The sequence below is a fragment of the Gallus gallus genome, chromosome 6 (genome assembly GCF_016699485.2).
Source record: "Gallus gallus isolate bGalGal1 chromosome 6, bGalGal1.mat.broiler.GRCg7b, whole genome shotgun sequence".
Classification (NCBI taxonomy): Eukaryota; Metazoa; Chordata; class Aves; order Galliformes; family Phasianidae; genus Gallus; species Gallus gallus.
In genome coordinates, this window is record NC_052537.1 from 948,811 (window position 1) to 966,793 (window position 17,983).

Below are 17,983 nucleotides of genomic sequence, written 5' to 3' on the forward strand. Positions count from 1 at the left end.
AAAAGAAAAAAAAAGAGAAAAGAAGAAAAAAGAGAACAAAAAAAGAGAAAAAAAAAAGAGAAAAAAGATAAAAAAAAAAAAGATAAAGAGAAAGAGAAAAAAGAAAATAGAAATAAAAAAAGAGGACAGAAAATATGAAAAAAAAAAAAAGAAAAAAAAAGAAAAAGAAAAAAACAGTAGATGAAAAAAGAAAAAACAAAAGGAAAAACGAATAATGACAAGAGAAGAAAGGTAAAGAGAAAAGAAGCAAAAAGCCAAGTCAAAAAGTAAAGAATAACTCGAAGGAAGGAGAAGAGTGGATGGCAAGAAATAGAGAGAAAGCAGTGCATAGCACAGCAGAGCAAAGCAAGGCAAAATAGCAGCCAAAGCCACGAGAATCAAGAAGTCAGTGAAGAGCAGGAAAGGTAAGTTTCCCTTAAAGCAAGGGGGAATGGTAGTGGAAGGGAGAAAAGAGAGGGGAGGGGAGGGGAAGTGAAGGAGTGGGGGGAGAGGGGAGGAGCAGTGGGGAAAGCGGTGGGGCTAGAGGGGGGTGAGGGGGGCAAGAGGGGGGGGAGGGAGGAGGGGTGGAGAGGGGGGTGAGTAAGTGGGGGCGTGGGTGGACGGGGGGGGGGGGAGAGGGTGGGAAGGAAAAATTGGAGGGTAGGGTGAGGGAAGGGGAGGGTTGAAGGGAAAATAATGAAACAGAGGAAAAAGAGAATAACAAGTAAAAAGCAATGCATGTAAATACAGAGCAAGCAAGTAGGAAAGCTAGGCATAGCACAGCAAAAGAGAGCAAAGCAAAAGAAGGCAAAGAATGACAAAAAGCAACCTTGCAGGAATGGAGGAATCTGTCCAGAGCTGTGCCCCTGCTTGCCACAGGAGCTGCGCGGGAGGAGAAGAACGTGGGCCAAAAGGTAAGAGGAGCTCCTTTGGGTTCTGGGCTTGAAGCAAAGCTGAGAAGCCATGCCCGGGAGGAGGTGTGGGTAGCTACAGGCCACCTTGCTATCTCCCCAAGAGATGAGGTGTGTGGGCTAGGCACCGGGCAGGGGTGCTGGCCAGAAGCAAGCATCTCTGTGGAGGAAGGCAAAGGGCGGAGGAGGTTCAAGGGTAGCTACCGGGCATGGCCTTGCTCAGCAAGGGGAGGAAAAGCCTGAAGGGCACGAGAAGGGGATAGAGAAGGGCAGGCAGTAGGCGTGAAGCTGCGAGCAGAGTAGAGAGCAACTTGGCAGAGCAGCAAGCAGAGTAGGCAAGTGTTGAGGTTTGGCGTGAGTAGCAGCAAAAGCCCAGAGCATCAAGAAGCAGGAAGTGAGGAGAAGGTAAGTGAAGGGCAGGCAAGGTAATGGGAGGCAAAGGCAAGGGGAAAGGGGGGGGTAAGGGAGAAAGAAGGGATGGGGATGGGGAGGGGATGGGTGAAGAGCAGAGCGGAGGGAAGGGCTGAGGGGAGGGCTGAAGGCAAACCTATGATGAAAAAGAAAAGAAAAAATAAGAACAAAAAATATGAAAAAAAGAGAAAAAAAGAAAAGAAAAATAAGAAAAAGAGAAAAAATGAAAAGAAAAAAAGAAAAAAATGAACAAAAAAGAGTAAAAAGAGAAAAAAAATGAAAAAAAGAGAAAAAGAGAAAAGAAAAAAAAAAAATGAACAAAAAAGAGTAAAAAGAGAAAGAAATGAAAAAAAGAGAAAAAAGAGAAAAGAAAAAAAGAACATGAACAAAAAAGAGAAAAAAGAGAAAAGATAAAAAAAAAAGATAAAGAAAAGAGAAAAAAAGAAAATAGAAATAAAAAGAGGACAGAAAAATATGAAAAAAAGAAAAAAAGAAAGAAAAAAACAGTAGATGAAAAAAGAAAAAACAAAAGGAAAAACGAATAATGACAAGAGAAGAAAGGTAAAGAGAAAGAAGCAAAAAGCCAAGTCAAAAAGTAAAGAATAACTCGAAGGAAGGAGTGGATGGCAAGAAATAGAGAGAAAGCAGTGCATAGCACAGCAGAGCAAAGCAAGGCAAAATAGCAGCCAAAGCCACGAGAATCAAGAAGTCAGTGAAGAGCAGGAAAGGTAAGTTTCCCTTAAAGCAAGGGGGAATGGTAGTGGAAGGGAGAAAAGAGAGGGGAGGGGAGGGGAAGTGAAGGAGTGGGGGGAGAGGGGGAGGAGCAGTGGGGAAAGCGGTGGGGCTAGAGGGGGGTGAGGGGGGCAAGAGGGGGGAGGGAGGAGGGGTGGAGAGGGGGGTGAGTAAGTGGGGGCGTGGGTGGACGGGGGGGGGGGGGAGAGGGTGGGAAGGAAAAATTGGAGGTAGGGTGAGGGAAGGGGAGGGTTGAAGGGAAAATAATGAACAGAGGAAAAAAGAGAATAACAAGTAAAAAGCAATGCATGTAAATACAGAGCAAGCAAGTAGGAAAGCTAGGCATAGCACAGCAAAAGAGAGCAAAGCAAAAGAAGGCAAAGAATGACAAAAAGCAACCTTGCAGGAATGGAGGAATCTGTCCAGAGCTGTGCCCCTGCTTGCCACAGGAGCTGCGCGGGAGGAGAAGAACGTGGGCCAAAAGGTAAGAGGAGCTCCTTTGGGTTCTGGGCTTGAAGCAAAGCTGAGAAGCCATGCCCGGGAGGAGGTGTGGGTAGCTACAGGCCACCTTGCTATCTCCCCAAGAGATGAGGTGTGTGGGCTAGGCACCGGGCAGGAGTGCTGGCCAGAAGCAAGCATCTCTGTGGAGGAAGGCAAAGGGCGGAGGAGGTTAGGGACTGCGAAGGGTTTTTTTAAAAATAATAAAAAAATTGTGAAATGAAGTAAGAAATGAGCTGATTAATGCTAATAATTATACGTAATGGATTGCAACAAATTTCATCAACGCAAATATGAAATTTTACTGTGTAGGATTGTTTGAAGACCCCTGACTGATTAGTGATCCTGGGATGGAAGAAAGAATTTTGCCAGTTTTAGGGGAATTGATATTTTAGCTGTAGCCGTGGAGAGCTTGTTTTGTGGAGAGAGCTGACCTGGTTGTTCATCTTGTTTGTGCAAAGATTTGTTTTGCTTGCAGGTGTTCCACTTTGGCTTTGTATGACACAGTGGACGAGAGGGGACGGCGTTCAGTGGAACAAACGCTGCAGACCCTGGGGAGAATCAAAGCAGGAGAGAGGAAACGTGCCTTTTGCAGCAGGGGCCGTTGTGCTGGCATTGCCCATCGCATCCACTGCTGCTGTGGTCCTTTCTTTCCTTTGGGCAGTTTGCTGTCTCTCACGGGGTTGTCTACAATAGGTGTTTGTTTGTGTGTCCGTGTGAGGCTGTTGAATGAAATTTCTACCTCTGTGTTCTGCTCTGGGTGCGTGGTTTTCTTGCCTCTGCTCCTGAGGCATCCTGACTGTCGGATCCAAACGTACCCTGGGACAGACAGACAGACAGCCAGCCAAGGCAGGCAGGTGCTGCGATGCCAACCGGCCCGCCAGCCAAGGCTGGCAGGCACGTGTGTGTGTGTGTGTGTGTGTGGGTGTGCGCAAGGGTGGGGTTGCACATGTTTTGTGTACACGTGGGTGCACAAGGGGAGGGGTTACACAGCTGTGAGTAAGCACATGGAGAGTATAAGGATGGAGTTGCACACGTGTGTGTGCAAGGGTTAACAAACTGGTGGGCTTGCGCAGGTGCGTGCATTCACAGGGCTGTGCAAAGTGTTGGGGTTGCACATGTGGGTGAGTGCGCAAGGGCGGGGTGGTACAGGTTTGTGCACGCAAGTCGTGAGTGCAAGGAAGGGTTGCACGCGTGCCTGTACACAGGGGTGTGCAAAGGGGTGGGGATGCACAAGTGTGTGCATAGAAGTGGTTTTGGGCAAGGATGGGCTTGCAGATGTGTGCGTGCACGTGGGTGTGTGCAAGGGTCGATTTAGACGTGTGTGTGCACGGTTGTGCAAAGGGGTGGGAGTGCGCAGGTGCGTATGAGCATGTGGGAAGTGTGTGAACAAGGTGGCACATGTGTGTGTTTGCCCAGGGGAGCTCAAAAGTGTGGGGTTGCACACGTGCATGTGTAATCGGATGTCTTCTTCAAGATATTTGCCCATGCATGTGCAAAGGAATGGGGTTGCATATGCTTGTGAAAGCAAACGAGGGTGCGCAAAGGGGTCTGGCTGGTGCACATGGGTGTCTGTGCATGGAGGTAGACAGAAGGTTGCATACATGTACGTGTGCACAGTGCTATGCAAATGGATGGGGTTACAAGTGTGCATGCACGTGTTTGTGTGCAAGGAGGGACTTGCATGTGTGCATGCTCAGGGGTGTGCAAAGAGGTGGGGCTGCACACGTGCACACGCAGCTAGATGTTTCCAGGATGGTATTTGCATGTGAGTGTGCAAAAGGGTTGCGTTGCACACGTGTCTGCATTTACATGTATGTCTGCATAATCATGGTTAGGAGCATCGGGGTCTTTGCACATGGCTGCATGGTTTTGCATACCTTTGCATGCGTACGGATGGTGTGTGCACACGGGTGTGCAAGGATGTGCTTGCATGTGTGTGACTGCACAGGCACGTGTGGGAGTACATCTTTGCACTTGTGTGTATGGTTCTGCACACATGCGCATTCATATGCGTGTGCAAGGCTGTGCTTGCACGTCTGCATGCAAATGGAGGCATGCAAGGTGCTGTTTGCGAGTGAGCTTGCAAAGGTGGCCCATGTGGGTGTGTGTTCATATGTGTGTGCAAATATGGGCTTGCACAGCTATGTGCAGAGGGATGCGGTTGCAATGTCTGCACATGGGTTTTGTGCAAGGGCAGGGTCGCACAGCTTGACCACAAATACGCCATAGGGTTGAACCGCACGTGTTCATGCACGCATGTGGCTGTTTGCACACAGGAGTGCAAAGGATGTGCATGTGTGTGCAAAGGTAGGCTTGAAATGTGTGCGTACAGATCGCTGTGCTTGAACATGGATGTGTCATTTTGCACACGTGTGTACATGCATGTAGATGTATGTGTGCTCATGGATGTCAGCAAAGGTGTTCTTGCACATGTGTGCACGTGTTTGCCTGTGGGTGTGTGCAGGTGTGTGGATACACGTGCGTGTGCACGTACAGGGGTGTGTGCATGTCAGTGCTTGCTTTTTCACACGCGTGTGCGTGCACAGGGGTGCACCAGCACTGCCCCAGAAGAGTTTTCTGGGGGAGGCAGAACTCACACGAGACTGCTGGAGAGCACAGGGCCGGGAAGTACAGCTCTGCAGCACTGCGCGCTGCACAGCAGCCTGCAGGACGGCACGGAGCACCGCTGCGTCGGGGTGTTGGGACGCGGGGATGAGGCACTGCACAGAACACACGCTCACACACACAGTCGGCCAAAGCGAGCGTTTAAGCACTGCAGTGCACAGCTACCAATCCGCCAAGAGGTCCCAAAAGGACCATCAGCCAGCACAGCTCGGATTGGCTGTAAGGGGAGGGACTGGTTGGCTCAGGGCCTTGCGGGCATCCCCATGGAGGCAGCGGTGTCCTCTGCCTGAGTTACCTCACCCTGCTGCCCTCCTGACATGTCTGTATGCCCTGAGCCGGATCACGCACTCTACGCGTGGCCAGCGCGTGAATGCACAGTGCAGCGCAGGGGGGGCAGCCAATCCACAGCTCGTTGCTGGTGCCTCCTCACTGTTACCAAAACACAACAGCGGCCCCGTTGCGAGTTCCTTCATCACTGCAGTGTGATTTCCGTGCACTGTACGGTTTGTTCTGCATGTGGGTCTTCCGATAGTTGCAGTTTCAGTCCGGTTACTGCATATCTGCAGCCGCGCTCGTGACACCGAAGTTCAGTTCAGTTCAGTTCAGGCAGTAGGTTGGAAGGTTCCCCTCGGGCAGTCGCACAGTCCGTACACAGCCGCTCAAACCAGGAAGGAGAACAGCATCAGCTCGTTTTTGGAGAGGGATGGGTGGGGCCGGAGGCGGTGCCCCTGGAACACTGCCACCACCCGTGCAGGGCCCGGCGAGAAGCCCAGGTTGTGTCCACTGCCCACTCACTCACTGCTGGGGGATTGCCGGCACAGGGGACACCTGGGACCGGGACTGAGGCGGTGACCCGTGGCAGTGCTGCTCTGGATGAGGCGGTCGGTGTGGAGACGGCCATTGAAGTTCCACAGAGGCTGCAGGTGATGTTGTGGCAGACGGTGGGCACAGTGACAGCCAGCGTGTCCACAGGGCTGACAGTCACGCTGAGGCTGAAGTCTGCGACAAGGAGGATGGTGTCACCTTTGTGAGCCAAGCACGTGGCCCGGTGCGTGTCCCTCCCTCCTTCCTCGTTCTCCATCCCTCCCCCTATCCATCCCTCTCTACTTCCACGTTGTCCATCCGTCCACTTCTCCATCCCTCCTTTCACCTCCCACCTCCCTCCCACTCCCACCTCCCAGTGTGAGTATGTGTGGTGACTGAAGCCTTTATTCTTCTTTTTCTTTGCTCAGGAGTTGGGTAACGAGCTGGGCCTTCCAAAGGCAAGGATTTGGACTCTTCTTTCTCAGACTATTTTAGCTCCTGTGATTCTGAAATGGTAGAAAGTACAAAGAGCATGCCAGCAGGACAGAAATGCAAGCAAATGAGTGCAGAATCTGTTTCCTGTGTTTATGATTCAGTTTTGCTATCTCACTTAGCATTTTCAAATGTAACTACCTATCTAGAGTTCATGATAATCCTATACAAGTAAAAATAAAATGCATTAATTATTAAATTTGAAAGCATTCAAAGCAGAAATCTGTTTTCACTATTCCTGTTCCACTGCAGTTATTAGCAACGTTCTGCAGATTCTGAAATGTTTTGCTGTGCAATATATATATACATATATATACATATACATACATATACATACATATATATATACATATATATATACATATACAAATGTATATTCAGCAATGCTGAAGCCAAATGTATTGTGAAGTGCCTCACCTTCATTATAATTTGTATTTCTGAGTCAAAAAAATATATATACAGAAAAACGCAACACAAAATTCAGTAAGAAGCAGAGGCAAATTTGCTCTCAAAGGTCACATTCTGGACTCTCCTGTTGCCTTCAATGGCCTCAACAACAGGCAATTTAGAAACTCCCTTTATACCCTGCTTTATGACTTCCATTCACCGTGGGTCAAAGCGGCTACGTGTAAGCAAAAATGCAACTTTCATTACAGACTTTCAAAAAAGTTGTTTAAATCCGATTGAGCTTCAGTTCCAAAATAAAATTGCACAGGAATCAAGGAAACGAACTGTAGTGAAGTTTTCCTTCTGGGTCAGATTAAAACAGCAGACTGAAGATCTTGTAATTTGAATGCTCCATCTCAAAAGCGTGCTGAGATAAGAATATCCGTAATCCGTATTCATGTGGTTCATTTTAGCCAGGAACTCCAAACTGCACGTCCAAAAATCCACCAGCTGTGTCTGACAGCGATTCAATAAGAAAATAATGATCACAGAGGGACCATTTAAGGCCACTGAAGTAAAGCCATTTCTGAGATGTGATATGTCTGTCTCTTTACCTGATCATAACAACAGGAAAATAAAACAAAAAAATAATACAGCGTTATTTTTTTCTCTGTATTTGAAAGGTGATCCAAAGTTTTTGTTCTCCTAAAAACAATCTTCTTCAAGACAAGGCTCTGGGCAGCCTGGTCCGTCGGTTGGTGACCCTGCACATAGCAGGGGGTTGGAACTGGACGATCTTTGAGGTCCTTCTCAACCCAGGCCATTCCATGCTTCTAACACCAACACAGAGCTACCTCCAAACCGGCAGCGTGCGACTGCTTGGAGACTGACTGTGCCAGTCGGCCAGACCTACAGGAGGAACCATTGGACAGTGCTGAGGATTCCTGGGTTCATCCAACAGAAGCAGTGTTGTGAGACAAGGCAACCGTAAGGCAGGATATGCAGTAACTGCTACTGACCAGGTAATCGAACAACCATTGCCTGTGGGGACTTGGCTCAGAAGGCTGCAATAACTGCCTTGACAAGAGCCTTAAATACATGGTCAGATGCTAAACATGCTTTTGGGGTGGAACACGCTCATAGTGCCATCTGGAAAGAGCAAGGATTGCTCACACACAAGGAAAACATTCAGTATGATGTACGCCTACCAAAGAGCATGGCTATTATACTCTGTAAAGGACATCAGAAAGGTAGCACTGTACGGGAAACTGGAGATAAGATGGCGGATCAGGTGGCAGAACAGGCAGTTGAAGAAGGCTTTAATTCCAGACGGTAAACTTAAAATCTCGGAACCTGAGTCAGAACCTGTAAAATATCCTACGGAGGATAGGAATCTAATTAGTGGTTTAGAAGGGAAGAGAGCAAGCTTGACAGATGGGTTCACGCCCAGATGGACACATTGTTGTGCCCGTTAGTATTGTATGGAAATTGGTTCTAAGGGAAGATAAGAAAACATACTGCGGGAACAGAGACTACCAAGTACAATCCTAGTACCAGGAACAGGGTACAAGTGGGCCTACTGGGAAAGGGAACCTGCCAGGGCAACAATGGCAAATTGATTTCTCAGAACTCCCAAGAAAAGGCGGGGGGGCGGGGGGGCATATTGCTGTATGTTGGTCCTGATAGCTTTTTAGGGTGGCTGGAGGCATTCCCTCGTAGGACTAATAAGGCATGTGAGGTAAGTATTGTTGCAGGAGGTTATTCCAAGATGCCGGGGAACTACTTGGTCTGCCAAGGAAAGTGCACCGTCAAAAGTTAAACTCATCGAGACAAGATGAGCTGGTTACTAATTTGCTTTATCTCAATGGACGCGGGAGGTGTTCTGGCCTGGGAAGAGAGCTCCTTTTACAGTGTAATTAGTAACTGTGCTAAGACTTCAAACTTCTCTGACTGCTGGATCTGCACATGACTACCAAAGGCAGGGATGGACGTACCATGCTTTGGGGTCCCGTCACTAAATTGACCTGCTCAGCACAAACATAAAAGCGGTCAGAGGGAGCCCATTTGCTTAGGGGCAGGTGAGGAAGCTGCTGCTAACAGCACTATTATTTTAGGACCAAAATTCAACCTTGTATTTGGAGCACATAATGGGATGACCCACCTTGTAAGTAGATGCATGAATGACTCCACATATTCCCCCTTATCCTATCCTTATCCTAATGCATATGTAAGCAGCTTGTTCTTTAAGTATGTGCCTTGCTTGCCCTCCGGTATGCAGGCTAGGTGGGAATACCCCCTCTGCATCCAGCGTGTGTGCAGCGCTGATTAAACATACCTGCTTTATAACTACTCTGTGGTTATAGAGTTTGATTTCTGCACATCAGTTGGAGATAGAAGTTGGGAGCTTGGGGAGGATGGGGAAGGAGGATTCCTTGGGAATACAGCTGGTGAGGGATGGAGTTGGATTTCAGCACCAAACCAGTAAGTACTTTTGGCCCAATGGGACACACAGCATTGTAGAACGATCCATCCCAGATGGGAACAAGGCCACAAGGCACCATCTTCACAGCTGATCAGAGAGGAGTCTAGGATGGTTTGGGGTTGGGACAGTTACCCTGAGAACTGCTGTTACCCCACTGACATCACAGCAATGAAGGGGAGGGGCAAGGAGGGGGCCCTCCCTCTGCCCCGCTTTACCTCATTATCTTCCTTCCCACCTTAAACAGGGCATCCAACTGAGGGGTTTGGGACCCCTCCCTGCCCCACTGGACCCCGTAAACCTGGTAGGTGGGCAACGGACCTCACTGACCCATTCTACTCCATAGAGCCCAATCCCTCCTGTAAGAAGGGGACCCATACGGCAAGGACTTCTCTCACCCCACATCCCACTAAAAGGGGGCAACAGACCACCATACCCAAGATCCATCCTGCACCACAGACCCCATCACCCCATCCCAAATGGACAGAGGATCCAGGGATCCAGCACTCCCCATGCCAGAGCCATGGAACTGAGCCTCCTCCAAAGGTTCTGGGTTCTGTAGCAGCCAAGAGAGTGGCTCCAGCCAATGGGACGTGGGTTCTGTACCCCCAGGGCCACCCCCACTGGTTCCCATGGAGGGAGTGGGGCCTGGGGGCACACTGGTCTTTGAGGCAGAAATCATATTTTCCTGTTGATCTCTCCACCCACCTGTATTTACATCCACCCTTTCATCCAACAATCATTCCGTCCATCCAATGATCCTTCAATCCGTTTTTCCATCCATCCATCCATCCATCCATCCGTCCGTCCGTCCGTCCGTCCATCCATCCATCCATCCAACCAACAGTTCTCTCCTCTGTTGATCCCTCTGTCCATCTATTTCTCTCTCCAGCTCTCCCTCTGCACAAATCCAAGCAGCCTCCCCCCGTTACCCACCACAACCTCCTCTGGAGCTTTGGGGGATCTCCCCATAGCAGTGCCTTCAGGCATTTCCTTGCAACCCTGCAAGTGCTGATTTTCTGGTCCCTCTCCCTCACATCACCCCATCCCTGTGATCAAAAGCCCTCACCATTCTTAGGTTAAAGCCTCCCTTGTGAAGCTGCCATCCTACTGATGAAAATATCCTCACCTCCCTTAGGGAGGTGGGTCCCATCCCTTCCAAGCAGACACCAATCTGCAAATAGGTCCTGCAGACACAAACCCAAGGCCCTGCCACCAGCACCAGTCCTGCAGCCAAGGACTGGCACGCACCACCAGTGCCCTCCTTTCACACCTGTCCCACAGCACCACCTGGGCCCCCACACCCTGGACTACCAGCCTGAGAGCTCTGCAGTTGCTTTTGATGCAGGATTACCTGTGCCCACCTTTCTTCCTGGTCGCCTCGCACAGTGAACCACACGAGGTGTAAGGTTGGGTGGACTGCATTCATCACTTGGAGGCATCTCAGCCTCCTCACCAGCACTGAGGTCGGTGGAGCTGCGGTGGAGCTGTGAGCCCTTCTGTGGGGCAGGAGCGTCCTCTGCTGCCAGGATTCTCCAGCTTCAGTCCGTCACCAGATGCAAGGCTATGCCACGGGGCTGCAGCGAGCCTGCAGCTCAGAACAGCCCCGAGCACTGCAGAGACAAGCAGGCAGTCTGTGATGCCTTCAGAGCGTTATTCCCCAACAGTTACAAACACCTGCAAAAGCAAACAAGAACCACACTGTGCAGTGATAAGAACGCACAGCTTAGCAGACAGGAGCGTAGGGCTTAGGAGAAAGCTCTATTTCAGAGGTTGGTAGGGAATTTCACATCACACAAAGGCACCAACCAAAAGCAGAGTTTCTAACAGCAGTGTTATCCAGGAGTCCCAGCAGACGGTGCTGGCACATTTGGTATGTGACCCCATAACAAGGCAGCTTAGGATGAGGCATCAGGCAGTGCTGACGACACGCTTTATGGACAGGTCATGCTTTAATAGGTGCCGTTCCAATGGCAGCAATTAATTGAGAGCAAAGGCTTGACACACAAACCTGATGATTTACACTCCCACCAGTCAAGGCAGACAGACCAAGACTATGAGGCTGACCTGTAACCAGGCTTGGGATGCAGCCTTGAGAAAGGGGGAATGCTGACAGCGAATGGGAGCTGACTGACTAGAAGGGCTACAAATATTCTTGGGAACAAGTTGGCTGGGCTGGTTAGCAGGGCTTTAAACTAGAGATGGTGGGGGAAGGGGATGTACTGGGTGACAGAAGACCACAGGAATGCTTTCACCTTGGGAGGTGGTAAGGGAAAAGCCCAGTCTTGCCCTGGAGGTATTAGGGAGGGCTCCTCTGATAAGGCAATGAGGCCAATAGCCAAGCTGAAGTGCCTCTATACCAATGCACACAGCATGGGAAATAAACAGGAGGAGCTAGAAGCCGTGGTGCAATTGGGAAAGTATGATCTAATTGCTATCATGGAAACATAGTGGGATGAATCCCACAATTGGAATCTCCTGATTGAGGGCTACAGGCTTTTCAGAAGGGATAGACAGGGTATGAGGGGTGACCGGAGTTGCTCTCTATGTTAGGAAGTGGATAGATTGTGAAGAACTGTGTCTGAGGAACAGCCACGATCAGGTCGAGAGCTTGTGGGTGAAAATCAAGGATCGGTCCAGCAAAGGGCATCTAGTGGCTGGGGTCTGCTACAGGCCATCAGATCAGGAGGAGGCTGTGGACAAGGCCTTCTTGCTTCAGCTGCAGGAGGTGTTGCGCTCGCGGGCTCTTGTCCTGATGGGGGATTTCAACCACCCAGATATCTGCTGGGACAGTGGCATGGCAGGTGGCAGACAATCTGGGAGATTCCTGGAGTCTGTTGAGGACAGCTTCCTGGTCCGGGTAATAGATGGACCAACCCGAGGTGAAGCCTTACTGGACTGGGTGCTCATTAATGAAGAGGAGAGCATTAGAGAGGTTAAGACTGGAGGCAGCCTGGGCTGCAGTGACCAGGCCTTGGTAGAATTTGTGATCGTGAAGAATGCGGGCCTGGCAAAAAGCAGAGCTAGGACCCTGTGCTTTAGGAGAGCAAACTTCCGGCTGCTCAAGGAACTGCTGGATGGGATCCGCTGGGAAACGGTCCTTAAGGGCATGGGTACAGAACAGAGCTGGCAGCTCTTGAAGGACACCCTTCTGAGAGCACAATGGCTCTCCATCATCCAGCAGAAGTCAAGCAGGGGAGGCAGGTGACGGTCGTGGCTGTGTAAGGACCTGCAGCTTAAACTGAGAGAAAAGGGGGAACTGTACAGAAGGTGGAAGCAGGGTTGTGTATCCTGGGAGGAATACAGGGCTGTTGTCCGTGTGTGTAGAGACAGGATTACGAAAGCCAAGGAGCAGATGGAGCTGAACTTGTCAAGGGATGTGAAAGATAACAAGAAGGGGTTCTACAGGTACATAGGCAGGAAGAGACAGGCCAAGGAAAGTGCTCCCCCTCTGATGAAAGGCAATGGGGAGCTGGCTTCCCCAGACATAGAAAAAGCTGAGGTACTCAATGAGCGCTTTGCCTCAGTCTTCACGGGTGGTCAGGCTTCCCACATCCGCCAGGACCACAAGCCTCTAGGTGAGGGTGTGGGGAGTGGTTTCTGTCCCACTGTAATGGTGGAACTGTGTTCTGGGCTGCATTAAAAAAGGGGTGGCCAGCAGGGAGAGGGAGGTGATTGTGCCCCTCTACTCAGCTCTTGTGAGGCCCCATCTGGAAGTACTGAGACCAGGCCTGGGGCCCCCAGCACAGGAAGGATGTGGAGCTCTTGGAGCGGGTCCAGAGGAGGGCCACTGAGATGATCAGAGAGCTGGAGCACCTCTCTTATGAAGAAAAGTTGAGGGAACTAGGCTTACTTAGTTTGGAGAAGAGATGGCTCCGGGGAGATCTCATTGTGGCCTTCCAGTACTTGAAGCGAGCATATAAACAGGGGGGAGGTTTATGTTTACATAACCCCTGTTTACAAGGGTGGATAGTGATAGGACAAGGGGGAATGGTTTTAAACTGAGACAGGCGAGGTTTAGGTTGGATATCAGGAAGAAGTTTTTCACCCAGAGGGTGGGTGACACACTGGAACAGGTTGCCCAAGGAGGTTGTGGATGCCCCATCCCTGGAGGCATTCAAGGCCAGGCTGGATGTGGCTCTAGGCAGCCTGGTCTGCTGGTTGGCGACCCTGCACATAACAGGGGGTTGAAACTCGATGATCGTTATGGTCCTTTTCAACCCAGGCCATTCTGTGATTCTATGATAGCGCAGCTGAAGTTCCTTCTGCAGTCACTGGGGCAGCTTTCCCACCTCCAGACCTACAGGCAACATACACACAAAGTGCAGCACGGCTGTTTGTGCTCCACACTCAGAGAGCAAGTTGTCAAGTTAGAGCTTTGCAAGGACCATGGAGGTGCGGCACTGATGGACATGGTTAGTGGGCATGGTGGGAATGGGTTGGGGTTGGATTTGGTGACCCTAGAATCATTTAGGTTGGAAAAGACCACTATGACATCAACATTGATTGTACTTCAGATGGGTTCTTTTGGAGGGGTTTCATTATCTTCCAAAAGCTGAAGCCAGGCTGCATTCTCTCCATATAATGACAAAGTTAATTCCTCCCTCTGCAAATTCCTACATTCTGCATCCAAATTTGCTTCATTTGACAGGATTTACTGGTAAATGCAGAAGAGAAGGACAGCTTGCAAGGAAATAACAAAGCCAAAATAGATTTGGTTAAAGCTAGTAAAACAAGGCTTTTTTTTACTAGGCTAAAACGGAACTGCCATTACCCACCCAGAGAATTAATTAATCAAAATCACTACTCATAGCAATTAATGAGAGAAACAAACAAACAAACAAACAAACAAAAACCTGAGAGAAATCCTTATGATCCCCTCCTTCCCATAACGCGGGACATACCCCAGGAATCCTTCAATCCTCACTGCCACAGAGCTTCAGCAGAACGTTCCTGTAGTCTCCTGAGCAGTCTCCCTGGGAATACAAAGGTGAATAAATGAGAAGAAAGAAGGGAAAAGTGGGGGACAGAGAGAGGAGCAGGGACAATAAAGAGGAGAGCAGAGAAGGAGAGGAGAGAAAAGATCGAGCAGAACAAAGAAAAAAGGGAAGAGAGGAGCTTGTAACGGGGAAGAACAGAAGAGTGATGAATGAGAGGGGGGGAAGAAAGAGGGCAAAACGGAAGAGAGGATACGCGTAAGGAGAGCTGATCTAAAAATGGCAAGGGAAAGAAAGAGAGAGCGAAGAGAACAGAGGGAACAGCAGAAGAGGGAAGGGCAGATGCAGGAAGAAGGGAAGGAATGGTGCAGAGAAAAGAGGGAGAAGAGTGCAGAAAAACAGAAAGTAGAAGAGAGGAAGAGAGAAGGCCAGAGCAAACTGACTTACTGAGAAAGGAAAAAAAAAAGGAATATGAATAATTTTTAAGTTCTACTGAATCAGAATTCTTCTTAAGACACAGAATTCTTTTGCAGTGCTTGTATTCTTCTAGACAATTTAAGAAGATTCAGGAACATTTTCAGTATGTCTTTGTAATGTCTGCCTAATCTCAGCCACTCTAAAATACCCAACAGGTGTCAAGGGGGGATCATCCCCTTAAAAGCACACAGCAAATCCCACTTTTTGTGTCTAAGATCAACAAGTTTACCTTAATGAAGGAGTAGAGAGACTTCCCATACATAGTCAGGAGCTCTCTTCCGATATCCAGTATATCTATCTTGAGGCGGAACACCACCACTCTGATCAGAGTGTTGCCATCTGTTCCCAGGCCCTAGGAAGCAAAGCAACCACGTACAGCTAACACAGAACCTTCTGGAGAATCACCGACAGACACAAAGGTCTCAGTGCCCGGTCTTGTGCAGGAGCTGTTCTTAGTTAGAGCATTTCTGCCTTAATGGAGCGATCCATTAGCAGCCTGCTCCTGAGTATGACTATTGCCCCGATGTGCAGAAAAGCCTGAGCTTTCCTAGAAAAGCCAGTTTCCTGACTGGCTGCAGCTCCCGTCTCATGATTGCCATGATGCTGCTGACTCGAGCATGAAAATGCGAGAAAGAAGCAAGCAATCTTACTCCACAATCTGTTTACCTTCATGGATTTATACAGTCTTTCAGCAAAGTACGCAGGCTTGTTTCACACACACTTTACTGTAAGGAGAGACAAGAACAAGAGAATTAAGGTCAGAAAAGCAGGAGGTTTTCCACATCGCTGTGCAGCACTTTCACAGTGCAGCTGTTTCTTCTGTCAAGATGCAACTCCAGGCTAGCAAACAGCAGGTGCAGTGCAGGCATCCACAGTCAGTGACACGCTGGGAGCTGACGTCTCTGTGCCTGGTGCACAGCAGTATTTGCGGGAAGGCTTCCATGCCTCCTGACAGCAAACCTCTGCTGCCAAAGCATCCTTTGGCCAAGCACGCTGTACTGTAAAGCACAACACCTTCTCACCCAATTGGGTCTGTAAAGCATAGAATCATAGAATGGCTTGGGTTGGAAGGGACCCCTAAGATCATCTTGTTCCAACCCCCTGCAATTGCCAGGGACACCTCCCTCTACACCAGGGTGCTCCAGGTCCCACCCAGCCTGGCTTTGTGCCCGTAACCAAAGACAAACCACGTCTGAAATTATGTAACAGCCAATCAAGGGAACTCACAGCACCTCTCATCATTTCATTACTTTGTAGACAAGGTTTAAAAGCAGAGCACTCACCCACAGCCAGCAAAGCATCTTCCAGGTCTCCTGACACCTCGGATTTAATGCTGCCTGTTATGTCCTCCTTAGCAATGCCTCCATATACATCAAAAACTAGGAAGAAGAGTCCATGGCAGAACGTCAGAGTGATGCAAAGCACCGCTTTGCAACAACAAGCTCCTCATGTGCTGCATGAAGGCTGTATGATTCCTGCAGCATTGTCAGCTGAATCAGGACCGTCCCACAGAAGTAATTCATTTTCACGCATTTTCACGCATGGAGCGGGGCAGGGCGGGCTCGGACTCGCTGAGGTCCACCACATCCCCGCCCTCCTTCTCCTCTCCTTCTTTCTCCTTCTCCTCATCCTTCTTCTCCTCCCCCTCCTCCTCCAGCCACAGCCGGGGCCCGGCCGCCCCGGGGCCGTGGAAGCGGAGCAGGCGCATGGCGGCGGGCAGCGCCGCGGACAGCCAGGCTGGGGCCATCCGGGACGCGCGCGGTGATGACGCAACGACGGTGCGACGACGGAGGGAAAGGCCCCCGCGCGGAGTGCCCGCCCCCCTCGGCGGACCAACCAATGGGAGCGCGGAGCAGGAGGGGCGGCCGCGGACCCGGAGCCGCCATGATGGCGCCGGCGCGATGGTGGAGCTGCGGGGTTCCGTGCGGCGAAAGCGGTGCTCCGCCACCCCACATCCCCGCCGCCGCCTGCCCCGTGCCTCGGGGATGCCGGACGGTCAGGGGAGGGCGGCGCAGGGGCACCGCCGTCGGCCCCGTCCGTCCCCCATCAGAATCCAGTCTGTCCTCCGGAGAGGGAACTGAGCCGTCCTCCGTCATTGCAGTGGGGCACTGCTGGGCTGTGAGAAGCGGCGGCTGACCACAAGCAGCGGGACCCGCCCGGCCTCCGGGAGCAGCTCCTGGCTGAGCCGAGCAGCCCCGAAAGAGAGGGACTGATCCCGCGGGTCGAGACGTGTTCAAGCCTGGCAGAGAGTCAGGCGGGCGCCTTCGGTTCTTGCTTGGCTCAAATCGGCAGCAGCGCGTGCTGAGCTCCTGCCCCGCAGGTGGAGTCCCCAACTCCCGTTTTCCTTATCCCGGTCTGTCCCCGTGCGGAGCTCCCGGAGCTGCGTGAAGCCGACACGGAGCCGCTTCGTGTTGGCCCCGAGGAGGGGAGCTGTGAGGGGGGAGCGATTGTTAGGATGGAAACTGGTTGGGAATATGGACATTTCTCTGCTTATTGCTCTTTATGTGAAATGATTAAATGTTGAGCATTCGTTTTTCTACATTTCTGCCTGCAGTTGTTTCTGCAGCTCCAAAGACCCTCCCACTCCCCCCCCCCCATCCCTGTGCCCACCTCTGGGTAAGGACGGGGCAGCACCAATGGCAGCGTCATAGGACTGCAACCACCAGCCCCATCCTTCCCCCCCACATCCCCTCCCCTCCTCAGCGCTGCGTGGGAAATGGTTGGGGTAGGATTCTGGGAGAGCTGGGGCGGCTTAGCCTGCAGAAGAGGAGGCTCAGGGGGATCCCAGGCACGGCCATCAGCCCCTGCAGGGAGGTGCAGAGAGGACTGAGCCGGGCTGCACCCAGCGGTGCCCAGCAGCAGGACCAGAGGCACTGGGCACATGCTGCAGCACAGCGGGTTTCCCTGTATGACACCTCTGAGCCCCCACATTGGGTCAGTGTCATTGGCTATTTTTGCCAATGGTCACGATGCAAGAGTTGAGTGCATCCTTGTGACATCCACCGGGCATCCTAAGGCACGAGGTGCTGCTGGCACTCCTGAGGTTTTTAAGGGGCAGCAGGGAGAACCGGAGGGCTCAGGGCAGTAGCTGGGGGCTCTTGGAGGCACTTTGAGGTGCCGCGGGTTCAGAATTGTGTTTTTCCTCCCGTTTCACACAGAAGGTGGCAGTTTGGCTCAGTACCTCGAGGTGGCAGCAGGACCCCCAACAACAGAAACGTCTGCTGCCCAGAGCCCCATGTATAGCTGTG

The 17,983-nt window shown here is 50.8% G+C and overlaps 1 protein-coding gene and 2 long non-coding RNA genes across 8 annotated transcripts in view; 1 reads left to right on the forward strand and 2 right to left on the reverse strand.

Moving 5' to 3' along the window:
- The window catches only part of LOC777017, a 515,269-nt gene that overhangs the window by 234,912 nt on the left and 262,374 nt on the right, over positions 1–17,983 (reverse strand). The gene's annotated exons all lie outside the window — the stretch shown is intronic.
- LOC121113304 lies at positions 5,283–12,183 on the reverse strand. The gene is made up of 5 exons (XR_005860721.2): positions 11,577–12,183; positions 10,676–10,998; positions 8,051–8,219; positions 6,334–7,751; positions 5,283–6,158 (listed from the first exon to the last, which is right to left on the reverse strand). It is a non-coding gene; the product is annotated as an uncharacterized LOC121113304 (long non-coding RNA).
- On the forward strand, positions 16,435–17,276 carry LOC121113303. The gene has a single exon (XM_040702611.1). It carries the CDS (start codon positions 16,442–16,444, stop codon positions 16,814–16,816), a length of 375 nt encoding a protein of 124 aa, XP_040558545.1. The 5' UTR covers positions 16,435–16,441; the 3' UTR covers positions 16,817–17,276.

What these genes read in the sequence shown, in the direction of transcription:
- LOC121113303 (XM_040702611.1), top strand. Translation starts at nt 16,442, where the DNA reads ATGGCGGCGGGCAGCGCCGCGGACAGCCAGGCTGGGGCCATCCGGGAC.